The following is a 13782-nucleotide window of genomic DNA, read 5'->3' as shown; positions in this document are numbered from 1 at the left end:
TGTCTGATTTCATCATTTGTTTCTGAGAAAGTTGGTTACACTTCCTGCCAATCACGTCGCAGGATCTGTCCGGTCCTACCTGTTCCATACCTGGGGCTTTGTGCCACGCCAGAGAGCAAAGAGAGGGGGAACTCTCCCGGCAGTCACTCACAAACTCCTACTTTTTATTATTATGCAATTCATTCATACTCTCCAAACAGACAAGGAAGAGACAATAACGGCCACATGCATTCCATTAGCAGCAAGGTGATTCATGTTCTCTCTGGTCCTCTATTGGTTATACCGCCAGCCAATCACCATGCAGGATGTTCACATAGCCAAGGAGCAGCTCAGACACTCCTCACAGCTGAACTGCAGGATTGCAGGATTGTGCTTTGACAGATTAAGCTGGCTCAGTGAGCTACTTAATTAGACTGTGCCTATAAACCAATGCCCGGACACTCATTGGTTAGGTCATGTCACTTGGCTTGACTCAGTCAGTTACAACAGGTACCATTAGCAAGCTGGCTAACATTACCCTAGCTCTCTCAGCTCAGTGACAGTAATGGTCTGTTAGCAAGCTAGCTAATGGTACCTGCTGTAACTGACTGAGTGTGAGAATGTGGTAATTCCGGTTTTCACCGGCATTTATTTGCAGACATAAAGAGAGCCCATTATATTAACAAACAGAAAAAATGTTCTCACCTAACGCAACACAGCTATGTGTGCCTGCCGGTTCAGTAGGCGTGATCCCGGATAGCTCGCATTCCTGCGCCCGACCGCAGTCAGAATCGGAATCAGAGTTATTGTCACGCGAGGGCAACAGAGACGAGAGCAGCGTTGAAATGGTGTGGAGAGTTCTGTGGATCAAATTTGACGCAAAGACTCATCCAGGCCCCACACATCCCCTGCTTCTTCACCTTTAACAATTATTTTCTTGCAGTACAGACTTGTGTACTCATCCCCCCATGGAAATTCTCTCTCTCTCTCTCTTTCTCTCTCTCTCTCTCTCTCTCACACACTCACTCTCTCTCATCAAAATAAAATAATACAAATAAATAAATACAAATCTGTCTGTACACCAGGTGGCTGGGGAGGACCACTGGCCACAGAGTGTATAGACCAGACAAACCAAAAAGAACTGTTGGTTTACCGTCTTTTATTGACAAGCTCAAACAGAAACACCAAAGTAAACAAAACAAGGGCACTCTAACACAATTAAAATATTACTTTACCACACCCATAATCACTGTTCCATTGCCATTTGTCAATCATATTTATCTTCTGGAATATAAAGCATATTCACTCAGTGAGCACTTAATTTGGTATTCGGTATTTATTATTTATATTTTGTGTTTTTCACAAAAATCTAGAGACTGTTATGTGTGAAAATCCCAGGAGATCAGCAGTTTTTGAGACCAACAATCATTCTATAGTCAAAGTCACTTAGATCACATTTCTTCCCAATTTTGACATTTGGTCTGAAAAACAGCTGATCCTCGTGACCACATTTGCATTCTTTCATAAATTTAGTTGCTGCCACATGATTGGCTGGTTAAGCATTGCATTAACAAGCTGCTGATAGCAGGCCTATGTAATAAATCACAAAGTGTATACATATATATACTTTGAAATCACTTTGAAAATCCTTTGAAATCATTTTCTGATTTCCTTACTACATATTAGTCAACATTTAGAATAAAATACAGAATTACTTTCCACCAACAGCCTGATCATTATAAATCATTTTGCAGGTCCTGTGTGGTGCACTCATGGTGAGGGCCTTTACTCCCCTTATCAGATCCTCAGCTTTCATCTTTTATCTTTCATTAGCCTCTCCTCTCTGTCTCTCTGTATCTATCACTCTGATTCCAGCTGATCCTCCCTCTCACTCATCACAGATCACACAGTCTTAAAGAGGATCCAATACCCAAACCAAACCCAGGATAGAGGGGCTGAGTGAATGTGGTCTGAACTCTGTGCAGGAGGGTCATTGTGTCAGAGACGCTGTAGAAGGACAGAGTTCCTGCCCTGTGATCCAGATACACTCCTATTCTGGTGGAGGGAGGAACAGGGATTACAGTCTCCCTGTTATTGTGCCAGAAACAGCAACTAGAGGGAGTGCAGCACAAATTCCAGGACTTGCTATTCCATCCCATAGCAGCATCGTTACCATTTCCTTTCCTGCTGATCTCTTTATATGACACTGCTATATCAATATCCCCCGTGCAACACTCCCACTCAGCCTCCCAGTAACAGCGTCCAGACAGACCCTGTCTGCACAGCACTAAGATCCAGCGGTCAAATCTCTCTGGATGATCTGCATATGGCTGGGTCTCTCTCATACCAGTCATCGTTCTGTTCCCCTCAGATAGACGAAGGCGTCGATTTGCTGTGTTGGGGTCCAGAGTGAGCTGACAGGAATCTGATGGAGGAGATGGTTTAGATTTTATATGAGGACGGGTCCCTCTAAGGTCTCAGTGTTGTGCATTATTTTCTACATACATACTGTTCAACATGATTATGGCTTTTTCATCTCTATGTGTGTTCTGGATTTTGCGTTTATTCATGAGGAAACGGACTCACAATGGCATGGGTCCGATTTTGGCTTCAGAGTACTTAGAGTGTGTGTGTATGTAAGGGAGAGTGTGTGTGTGCATGTGTGTGTGTGTGTGTGTGTATGTGAGGGAGAGGGTGTGTGTGCGTGTGTGTGTATGTGAGGGAGAGGGTGTGTGTGTGCATGTGTGTGTCAGCTGTGAGCTTCAGAGTGAACACTCACACTGTAAGAAATCCTCTCTGGTCCTGGGCTCTACAGAAGGGACTTCTTTCACTGCTGGGACAGAAAGAGAGAGAGAAAAGACACAAATAAAGATATATAGAGGGGGAGAACAGGCCAGAAGTTTGAGGATGAGGATTGAGGATAATGTCCACACTAAGATGGATCAAATGACTGACTGATTATTTTTGTGGAATGAAAAAATAATGAATAAAAAAATCTATTAACATTTTTCACAACCTGATTCAGAGATTTTGACCAGTCCCACTTTGCAGGCGTCCTCCAGTCGCTCTTTCAGCTCAGAGACAGATTTCCTCACAGCCACAAAAGAGACGTGTGGACTGAACGTGATGCTGGGTAAGTCTCCAGGTCCAGGATGGGCACAAAGAGACTGACAGCTCTGCAGACAGACACACAGATAGACAGAGAACAGTCTCAGTACAGATTCCTGTGCAGATGCAAGGGCAGATCTTTGTAAATGAGGAACACACCTCACCATGTAAAATATTTCCAATGTACAGTACTGTGTTAAAGTTTTTGGCAGGTGTGAAAAAATGCTGCAAATTAAGAATGGTTTCAAAAATAGAAATGTTAATAGTTTATTTTTTATCAATTAGCAAAATGCATGAACAGAATAAGTGAATGAACAGAAGAAAAATCTAAATAAAATCAAAATTTGGTGTGACCACCAATGCCTTCAAAACAGCATCAATTCTTCTAGGTATACTTGCACACAGTTTCTGAAGGAACTTGGCAGGTAGGTTGTTCCAAACATCTTGGAGAACTAGCCACAGTTCTTCTGTGGATTTAGGCAGCCTTAAATACTTCTGTCTCTTCTTGTAATCCCAGACAGACTCGATGATGTTGAGATCAGGGCTCTGTGGGGGCCATACCATCACTTCCAGGACTCCTTGTTCTTCTTTACGCTAAAGATAGTTCTTAATGACATTGGCTGTGTGTTTGGGGCGTTGGCCTGCTGCAGAATAAATTTAGGGCCAATCAGATGCCTCCCTGATGGATAACTACCAATTGCAAAGGGAAATAAGCATGATTTGTCTTTCATCTGCTGCAATAGGTTTCCTTGGCCAATCACTGCGTCTACGGTCCTCAACTAGGACACCCCAGTCTGTCTTGAAATTTCTGCCTGGGAGAGACCTTGCTGATGCAGTATAACTTGTGTCTTGTTGCTGTGCTCAGTCTTGCCATGGTGTATGACTTCAGACATTAAACTGTCTTCAGCAACTTCACCTTGGAAGCAGAGGTGAAGCAGCTGTTTCTGCTTCAGTTAATGATTGTGTTTCAACCTACTTTTAAAATTGCTGATCATTAGCTCCTGTTTGGTATAATTGGTTCAACACACACCTGACTATGCCTACAAAATCCCTGACTTTGTGCATGTGTACCTAGAAGAATTGATGCTGGTTTGAAGGCAAAGGGTGGTCACACCAAATATTGATTTGATTTAGATTTTTTTTCTTCTATTCACTCACTTTGCATTTTGTTCATTGATAAAAATAAACTATTTACATTTCTATTTTTGAAAGCATTCTAACTTTACAGCATTTTTTCACACCTGCCTAAGACTTTTGTACAGTACTGTACATAGTGCAGACAGAAAGTTAGTGATGTTACCTTGAGGAAATGGATGTGATCCTCTGTGTGTGAAAGCTGCTTCAGCTCAGCGTCTCTCCTCCTCAGCTCAGCAATCTCCTGCTCCAGTCGCTCCAGGAGTCCTTCAGCCCGACTCACTTCAGCCTTCTCCTGATCTCTGATCAGCTCTTTCACCTCAGAGCGCCTTCTCTCAATGGAGCGGAACATCACAGTAAAGATCCTCTCACTGTCCTCCACTGCTGCCTGTGCAGAGCGCTGTTAGGAGACACACAGAGAGAGGAGGGCTGTACATTTTAACTAGGCCTTTTTCTCAGCTCTTACTGGGACTTACTGAGCCCTGAAATGGCTCTTCCAGCAGCCAGCTGTTGTCTTCTCCTCTGGTCAGGAAAAGGGGTGGCATGTAGCATAGTGATTAAGGTACACGACTGGGACATGCAAGATCCCCAGTGTAGCCACAATAAGATCCGCACAGCCCTTGAGGAAGGCCCTTAACCTTGCATTGCTCCTGCTTAGTCTAATCAACTGTACGTTGCTCTGGATAAGAACGTCTGCCAAATACCATTAATGTAATGTAATGTAATGCAATGTAATTTACATTTACATTTTAGTCATTCGGCAGACGCTTTTAATCCAAAGCGACTTACAAGTGCATAGGTTCTACCATAAGTCAGAGCATCACATCCAGAGACTAGCGAAATACACAGGAAATGCTGTTCTAAACATAGTTGTCATCAGAAGTTAATTATTATTATTTATTTATTTTTTTTGGGGGGGGGGGGGGGGGTTAGACAAGGATAGGGATATCAGAAAGGAGGGGCAGGGGAAATCAGGAGGGAGGACTAAGGTAGAGTTTGAAAAGGTGGGTTTTGAGTCTGCGTCGAAATAGGGGGAGGGATTCTGCTGTTCTGACAGTGGTAGGCAAGTCATTCCTCCACTGAGGAACCAGAACGGAAAACAGGCGTGAACGTGCAGCTCGACCGCCAGGTGCACGTAGAGAGGGAACCGTAAGGTGACCAGAGCTGGCAGACCGGAGTGGTCTAGCTGGGGAGTAGGGAGTGATCAGAGATTGTATGTAAGGTGGGGCAGTCCCCTTAGCAGCCTGAAATGCCAACACTAGGGCCTTGAAACGGATGCGTGCGGCAATAGGAAGCCAGTGGAGGCCAATGAGAAGCGGGGTGACATGAGACGACCTGGGCTGCAGCATTCTGGACCAGCTTGGGGGGCTTGATGGCACACGCTGGGAGACCGGCTAGGAGGGAGTTGCAGTAATCCAGGCGGGAAATGACGAGCGCCTGGACTAGGAGCTGGGTGGCTTTCTCAGTCAGGAGATGACGGATACGGCGTATATTATACAGAAAGAACCTGCAGGTTCTGGCAGTGGAGGATACTTGCGGAGCCAGGGTGAGGCAGTTACCAAGAGTCACCCCAAGATTCTTTGCCGTACGGGAGTCCTCAACAGTCAATGAGAGGTCAATTGACGGAGAGGACTTAGCAGGGATGTAGAGAAGCTCAGTTTTGGCAAGGTTGAGCTTCAGGTGATGGGAAGTCATCCACGCAGAGATATCAGCCAAGCAAGCAGAGATCTGTGTGGTGATTTGGGTGTCGGGGGGGACTGTTTCTCAGCCCTTTCTGCTGCAGCTGAGACTGTAGCATGGCCACTGTGTTCATCTACTGTAATGGTCAGTACTCACCTTGAGTGACTGCACAGCCTGTCTCAGATCCTGCAGCTCCTTCTCTTTCTTCTGGATTCTCTGCTGGAATTTAGTCTGTGTCGCCCCCAGCTGCTTCTGTGGATAGATTTTATTTTTCATATTATATTATGATCCAGGGGCTCCTGTCACGGAAGCAATTTGCAAGGATTTTCACTCTCAGATCGCAATATCTTATCAAAACGCATTTCATGAAAATTTGTCACTTGCGAATGACACATGAACCTGCTACATACCTCTCGCCATTTACTTCTGGAAAGTACAAAGAAAGTGTCTTTTAAATACCCTCTACTCTCTGGGATTTAATTCAGAAAAAAGTACATAGCATATTTTTATAAACATCTTTTTTTGTAAGGGTTGAATGCTCCAAGCAACTTTTTCTTGGGGTTTTCAGGCAATGGAGAAAGCACATTGTCCAGATTCGTCCGTAAAGTGCCAAAGTGTAAAAAGTAGTCAAGTCAAATTCCACACTACTTGGTCTCCCAAAAGACCTTCGTGCAATTCATAGTTTTGAAATTCCCATGAATGCACTGACTGAGAGCGCACACATGGTTGTGTGTAGAATTGGGTAGGCTACCACTCGGTAAAAATATCTATCACAAAATTCGTAGCCTATCAGAATATATATATTATTAGATGTTGCGGTTAGATAAAGTGGGAGCACACATTTAAAGCAAAACATTTAAATTTTGTGATTTGGGTCACCGCTTCGTCATGGGTAATGTTACTAATGGATGGCAGTGTTACGCTTAATTTGGATATTACAAATAACAAAAACATCTAACATTACTCTAAAGTGTAGGCTACGATATTAGGCGTACAAGGTAGATGTAATAATTTCAAATAAAACAAACCATTAAAATTACATTTTTATTTTACATCTTAACTAACTAAAAAAAAAAATTTTTTAAAGAGAAAACTTTGATAGAAAAGGAAAAAGGCAGATGAGAACGATGGCTGATTTACTGATTGCCACATGCGTTTGAGGCTTGCAGTTGCGATTTCTTGATGAAACGCTCCAAAAAGTGCAAGGGAAATCAATCGCATCTCACAGATATCAGCTCGCAAACAATGAACAACTCCAATGTTACTTTCAGTTTGACCAGAAGATCTTGCGTTTAAAAGCTTGAAAACTATATTTCTACTCTGAATTTGACACTAAGACATGCAGATTATGAAAGGCAAGATACTATTCTACAAAGCTGAGCCTAAAACAGCCAAAGATTTTACATCATCATCAACTTACCGTTGCAGCTTTCAACTGATTATGATAGAGCGGGTCACATACGTAAAGCATTTCAAAATGTACTTCATAAATATATTAAACAAATTAAATAAAACATTTTAAATATCCATGCTATTGGGGCAAGCCACTATGCGATCAATATAGAAATAATGAGTGTTTCAATTTCTGATATGGTAGCATTAGTGTTATGTGTAAGAGTTTCAGTGGTTACCTGTTTCTCAGTCCTTTCTGCTGCAGCTGAGACTGTAGCATGGCCACTGTGTTCATCTACTGTACACAGATAACAGATAAACTGCTGATCGGTATGACAGTAAACCTCCAGCAGTTTGTCATGATGAGAGCAGATCTTCTCCTGCAGGTTTCCAGTGGCTTTCACCAGTTTGTGCTTCTTAAAGGCAGGAGATTCACAGTGAGGCTTGAGGTGAGTTTCACAGTAAGAGGCCAGACACACCAGACAGGACTTGCTGGCTTTGTGCTTTCTCCCAGTGCAGATATCACACGCCACGTCTCCAGGTCCAGTGTAACAGTGAGCAGGAGGAATAGCTTGGAGTCCTATCTTCTTCAGTTCCTCTACCACTTCAGTCAGCATGGTGTTTTTCCTTAAAACAGGCCTTGGGGTGAAGGTCTCTCTGCACTGGGGGCAGCTGTAGACACCAGTATGATCAAACCCATCCCAGCAGCCCTTAATACAGACCATACAGTAACTGTGTCCACAGGGAATAGTCACTGGGCTCTTCAGTAGATCCAGACAGATCGAACAGCTCAACTGGTCTTCATCCAGACCGCCTGCAGCCTGTGCCATTGTACTGTGCAAAAGAGATCAGTTTGATTTCAGAATATTTAAGAGCAGGAGATATTTTCTCTGGTTCCTAGCAGACCCACTGAGATACTGCCTTCTGCTAGCACTGCTCCCGCTGACAGAGACAGGGTTAAAGTCCAGTTCCACTGAAACTGCAAGATAAAGGTAGAGGTGGGGGAGGAGGGGCCGTGGTTCTGTCCACAGCTGCAGGATGAGTGGGATTGGCCAGGCAGAGCAGAGCAAGGACTGTAGAGAGAAAATAAATCTGATCCGTCTGGTTGTACCTGTTTTGGCAGCTTTGGCCAGACTCAGATAAGAAGATCAGAAAGTGCACTTTCAACCATGTTCAGAGTTAACGCGGTCATACCTTTAAGCTGGGCACTTTGTCTTAATTACTTCAGAAAGATGTGATCCGTCTGGTTGTACCTGTTTCTGACAGGAGGTTTGGTGATTGAGTCCAGAGTACAAAAGGAGTGGGAACTATACAACACAGAGCCTGTCGTCAGTCACAAACCCCTACTATTATTATATTGTATGATATTATAATATAAATAATGCTCTCTACAAACAGACAAATAACACGCAGTGTGACTACAGCTAAAGGCGCTCAATTAACAGCAAGGCGATTCATTTTTCTCTCTGGTCCTCTATTGGTTATAATGCCGGCCAATCACTGTGCAGGACCATCACTAGGCCAATGTGCAGCTCAGACCCTCCTCACAGCTGAACGCTGTTCCTGCAGGATTGTGCTTTGACAGATTAAACTGGCTGAGCTCAGACCCTCCTCACTGCAAGGAGAATAACCCAGACAGGAACCATCTCAATCCTGATAGCAAATTAGCCAGTCTAACAACTGGCACGATCATCTTGTCTGACAAGGAAACTGGCAGTGGGCCCTGTATGGCAGCTGGGAAATGGTGTTCAGTGTTATGTAGTCATTTACTGTGTAATGCACAACCAATCACGCCACGCCTTGTTATGAGAAGCGATCGGAACCACTTGCGGACACTGAGATGTAAAAAAAGAAGAAGAAGAAGAAGAAGAAGAAGAAGAAAACAGGTCAAAGTATGGCAATCAGGGTAATGCAGGCAAGGCCGTTCTGATTTTGTTTCATGTCCAGGCAAAGGGTCAGAGTCCAAGCAAGCAGAGCAATGCGGAGAAGGGCAGGGGGAAGTCAAAAGTAGGCAGGGGGGGTCAAAGCCGGGAGGGGGCAGCAGGAGAACAGGGTACTGGAGCAGAGGGGCTGGAGCAGGGTTTGGACGGGGGCAGGGTTTGGACAGGGGCAGGGTTTGGACAGGAGCAGGGTTTGGACGGGGGCAGGGAAAGCAGGCTGGAGGGCCGCAGGTACAGGGGAATATGTGACTGGGACCCGCAAGGTCGGTGGTTCTAATCCCGGTGTAGCCACAATAAGATCCGCACAGCCATTGGGCCCTTGAGCAAGGCCCTTAACCCTGTATTGCTCCAGGGGAGGATTGTCTCCTGCTTAGTCTAAAATCAAATGATGGTCCTTTCACAAACGATACAGCACACGTATTAAACACAACTCATTGCATTTTATTGAATAAAAAACACAAGTCAAATATATTTTTTAAATTGAATTTATGAACAATTATTTATAGACAAATGCTTTCATCAACAATATATATATATATATATATATATATATATATAAAAACAATATATATATATATTTTTTTTAAATCATGTTTATAACCATTTACTTGTTCAAATCTGATTGGTGTGTGAGCAGATATTTAACCATTTACTTGTTCAAATCTGATTGGTATGTGAGAAGAAGTGTGTGTGTGTGTACATGCATGGGATTTTGTCTGTATGTGTAAATGTGTGCGTGCGTGCGTGTGTGTGTGTGTGTGAGATCTCCTCAGCTGCTCCAGGTCAGTCTGAATCCAGACGGCAGGGTGGCGTACTGGGCCTGGAACTGGATGAAGACTTGATGGGAGGAGGAGGTGAAAGGAGCAATGTTGGTCTCCTGCAGGACAGATACAGAACAACCTGAGTGTGTGTGTGTGTGTGAATGTGTGTGTGTGTGTGCGGGTGTGTGTGTGTGTGTGTGCGGGTGAGTGTGTGTGTGTGTGAGTATGTGTGTGTGTGTGTGTGTGTGTGTGTGTGAGTGCGTGTGTGTGTGTGTGTGTGTGTGTGTGAGAGTGTGTGCGTGCGTGCGTGTGTGCGTGCGTGAGTGAGTGTGTGTGTGAGTGATTGTGTGCGTGTGTACAGGTTCACTCCTGTACTGGATCAGGAACACTTTGAGGATACACCTGCATTCTGTGACTGTAGCTGGTGCGTATACACATCTCAGATTTAGCTAATTAAATAATGAAGAGCAGAAGCTAATTAAATAATGTAGAGCAGGAGGTACGTACAGCCCCGCAGTAAGGTCCCACGGGGCGGCCGGTGGCATCGGGGCCATCGTAGAGCCGCAGGAAGTTGTTCTGGCAGTCCCCGGGGTCGTCCACGCTGAACTGGGCGAAGGTCACCGTCACCGCCCTCCCCACAGGGGCCCGGATGACCCACTCACAGCTGGAGCCGTTGCCATAGGTACGGGGGAAATCAGGACTAGTGAAAGAGCCGTGGTCTCCATACAGTGTTCCCCCACATCCTGCAGCACACACACACACACACACACACACACACACATAGTACACACACACACACACATAGTACAAGTGAGCACACACATAGTACACACAATAGATGTGAACACACACATATATATTACACACATAGTACACACACAGTACAGATGAACACACACACACAGTACAAGTGAACACACACACACACACACACACATAGTACAAGTGAACACACACACACACACAAAGTACACGTGAACACACACACACACACACGTGAAACACATGCATGTTGGGCCGATGCTCAAAGGAATGATTGGGAACTTGTCGCTCCATTAAAGGGGGAACGTCCTCAATGGACTTCAGGAGCAGGAGGAAAATAAGCCACCGGGAACGAGCCCCGCGGCTAGCTCCGCCCCTTCCCCAATCCTGACGGACAGAGGGGCCCTGCCTCACGCGCACCCTGAGGCGAGGAGGTCCAGGTGATCTCGAAGCCCTCGCGCACGCCCGAGAAGTCGGTCTTGAAGCGCAGCAGGAGCTCGTTTGCCCCGGGGAACACCGGGTCGGGCAGCGTGTTCCCACATAACGTCGCCAGCACCGGGGCGGAGCTGGTGCTGCCATTCCGCACCTGCCCAAAAAACACACACACACTATGATATCTCACACACACACACACACACACACACTATGAAATCTCACACACACACACACACACACACTATGAAATCTCACACACACACACACACACACACACTATGATATCTCACACACACACACACACACTATGATATCTCACACACACACACACACTATGATATCTCACACACACACACACACACACACACTATGATATCTCACACACACACACACACACACACACTATGATATCTCACACACACACACACACACTATGATATCTCACACACACACACACACACACACACACACTATGATATCTCACACACACACACACACACACACACAGCGCCGGGTCTCTCAAAGCGCACCGACCGGTCGACTACTGACAACGCAAGAACATGAGAGACCTGTTACTTTGAGACTTGGAGACTATAACGTCATGCCTCCTATGACTGTAATGTGACACGCATCCGACTAGCAGCAGCGCCTGACATCTGAAGTGACAGTTCGCTAGCTACTTGTATTATTCATGATACAATTCATGAGTTGGTATACTTTTTATTTATAAAGTAAAAATGGGAAAATGCATAAGTACACTCACTGGAACCTTGTTATGTAGACCTGGACACCAGCTTGTTAATGCAAATATTTAATCAGCCAATCATATGGCAGCATCAAAATGTATAAAAGCATGCAGGCGTGGTCAAGAGGCTCAGCTGTTTTTCAGACCAAATGTCAGAATGGGGAACAAATGTGATGTAAGTGACTTTCACATTGGAATGGTTGTTGGCGCCAGACAGGGTGGTTCGATTCTTGATTATGGTCTGAAACGGTTTTTCAGTCATTTCAATCACAGGCCTGCCAATGAGTGACGCATTGGCCCTCTCTACCGCACCTCCAGGAAGTCGTAGGAGCAGGTTGGGTGATTCTCCAGACTGAAGCTATGGAAGAAGAGGGAGATGGGGCTCCCCTGGGGGGCCCGCAGGACCGTGCTGCAGTCCATGTTGTGGGGGTACATGCCAGGCCAGCCAGGGCTCTTCAGGAAGCCATAGGCCTGCTCATACACCCTGCTGCAGCCTGCAACACACATACACCCTGCTCATATACCCTGCTCACACACCCTGCTCATACACCCTGCTGCAGCCTGCAACACACATACACCCTGCTCATACACCCTGCTGCAGCCTGCAACACACATACACCCTGCTCATACACCCTGCTGCAGCCTGCAACACACATACACCCTGCTCATATACCCTGCTCATACACCCTGCTGCAGCCTGCAACACACATACACCCTGCTCATATACCCTGCTCCCACACCCTGCTCATACACCCTGCTGCAGCCTGCAACACACATACACCCTGCTCATACACCCTGCTGCAGCCTGCAACACACATACACCCTGCTCATATACCCTGCTCACACACCCTGCTGCAGCCTGCAACACACATACATCCTGCTCATACACCCTGCTGCAGCCTGCAACACACATACACCCTGCTCATACACCCTGCTCACACACCCTGCTCATACACCCTGCTGCAGCCTGCAACACACATACACCCTGCTCATACACCCTGCTGCAGCCTGCAACACACATACACCCTGCTCACACACCCTGCTCACACACCCTGCTCATACACCCTGCTGCAGCCTGCAACACACATACACCCTGCTCATATACCCTGCTCACACACCCTGCTCATACACCCTGCTGCAGCCTGCAACACACATACACCCTGCTCATATACCCTGCTCACACACCCTGCTCATACACCCTGCTGCAGCCTGCAACACACATACACCCTGCTCATATACCCTGCTCACACACCCTGCTCATACACCCTGCTGCAACCTGCAACACACATACACCCTGCTCATATACCCTGCTCACACACCCTGCTCATATACCCTGCTCACACACCCTGCTCATATACCCTGCTCATATACCCTGCTCACACACCCTGCTCATATACCCTGCTCACACACCCTGCTCATATACCCTGCTCATACACCCTGCTCATATACCCTGCTCATATACCCTGCCTACACACCCTGCTCATAAACCCTGCTCACACACCCTGCTCATATACCCTGCTCACACACCCTGCTCATACACCCTGCTCATATACCCTGCTCATATACCCTGCTCATAGACAATTATGTATTTGACCCAGGTCTGATAGAGCATCAATAAAACTACAATTCCCAATTGAACTACACGTAAGAAGGCGTGGCCCTCTGCAGGTCCGGTAGCGCGTATTCTAGCATACCTGCGATCTGGTAGGTGAGGCTGAAGCCGTTTCCGGGGGCGAAGGTGTCGGACTTGAAGGTGATGTGCACGGTGCGGCCGTAGCTGTAGAAGTCGGGGACGTGCGAGTCTGTGCCGCAGAACTTGTGCGTCTGGCCGTAGTCCCCCTGACAG

At 46.0% G+C, this 13782-nt stretch overlaps 2 protein-coding genes across 4 annotated transcripts in view; both read right to left on the bottom strand.

The window, feature by feature from the left end:
- Positions 1 to 1188: 1188 nt before the first annotated feature.
- LOC133126225 (tripartite motif-containing protein 16-like) lies at positions 1189 to 8236 on the bottom strand. 3 transcript variants are annotated; one of them, XM_061238203.1, is made up of 7 exons: positions 7533 to 8236; positions 6058 to 6153; positions 4388 to 4621; positions 2996 to 3155; positions 2759 to 2812; positions 2327 to 2404; positions 1189 to 2029 (listed from the first exon to the last, which is right to left on the bottom strand). In XM_061238203.1, exons 1-7 carry the CDS (start codon positions 8121 to 8123, stop codon positions 1875 to 1877), a joined length of 1368 nt encoding a protein of 455 aa, XP_061094187.1. In that variant the 5' UTR covers positions 8124 to 8236; the 3' UTR covers positions 1189 to 1874. The 3 variants fall into 3 exon arrangements, with proteins under 3 accessions (XP_061094187.1, XP_061094185.1, XP_061094186.1); XM_061238201.1 differs by having other exon boundaries at positions 1189 to 2404; XM_061238202.1 differs by having other exon boundaries at positions 1189 to 2404; positions 2759 to 2809.
- A 1595-nt stretch (positions 8237 to 9831) lies between these two features.
- Positions 9832 to 13782, bottom strand: part of cubn (cubilin (intrinsic factor-cobalamin receptor)) — a 91473-nt gene continuing 87522 nt past the window's right edge. The window contains exons 63-67 of the mRNA XM_061238200.1: positions 13631 to 13775; positions 12249 to 12430; positions 11177 to 11342; positions 10502 to 10737; positions 9832 to 10110 (exon numbers count right to left, since the gene is read on the bottom strand). Of these exons, the coding sequence (XP_061094184.1) occupies positions 10003 to 10110; positions 10502 to 10737; positions 11177 to 11342; positions 12249 to 12430; positions 13631 to 13775 (837 nt within the window). The 3' untranslated portion in view covers positions 9832 to 10002. The remainder of the gene's footprint in view (positions 10111 to 10501; positions 10738 to 11176; positions 11343 to 12248; positions 12431 to 13630; positions 13776 to 13782) is intronic.

Source organism: Conger conger, chromosome 4 (assembly GCF_963514075.1).
Source record: "Conger conger chromosome 4, fConCon1.1, whole genome shotgun sequence".
Lineage (NCBI taxonomy): Eukaryota > Metazoa > Chordata > Actinopteri > Anguilliformes > Congridae > Conger > Conger conger.
Note: the sequence above shows the minus strand (reverse complement) of the source record. Positions and strands in the feature narration are given on the sequence as shown.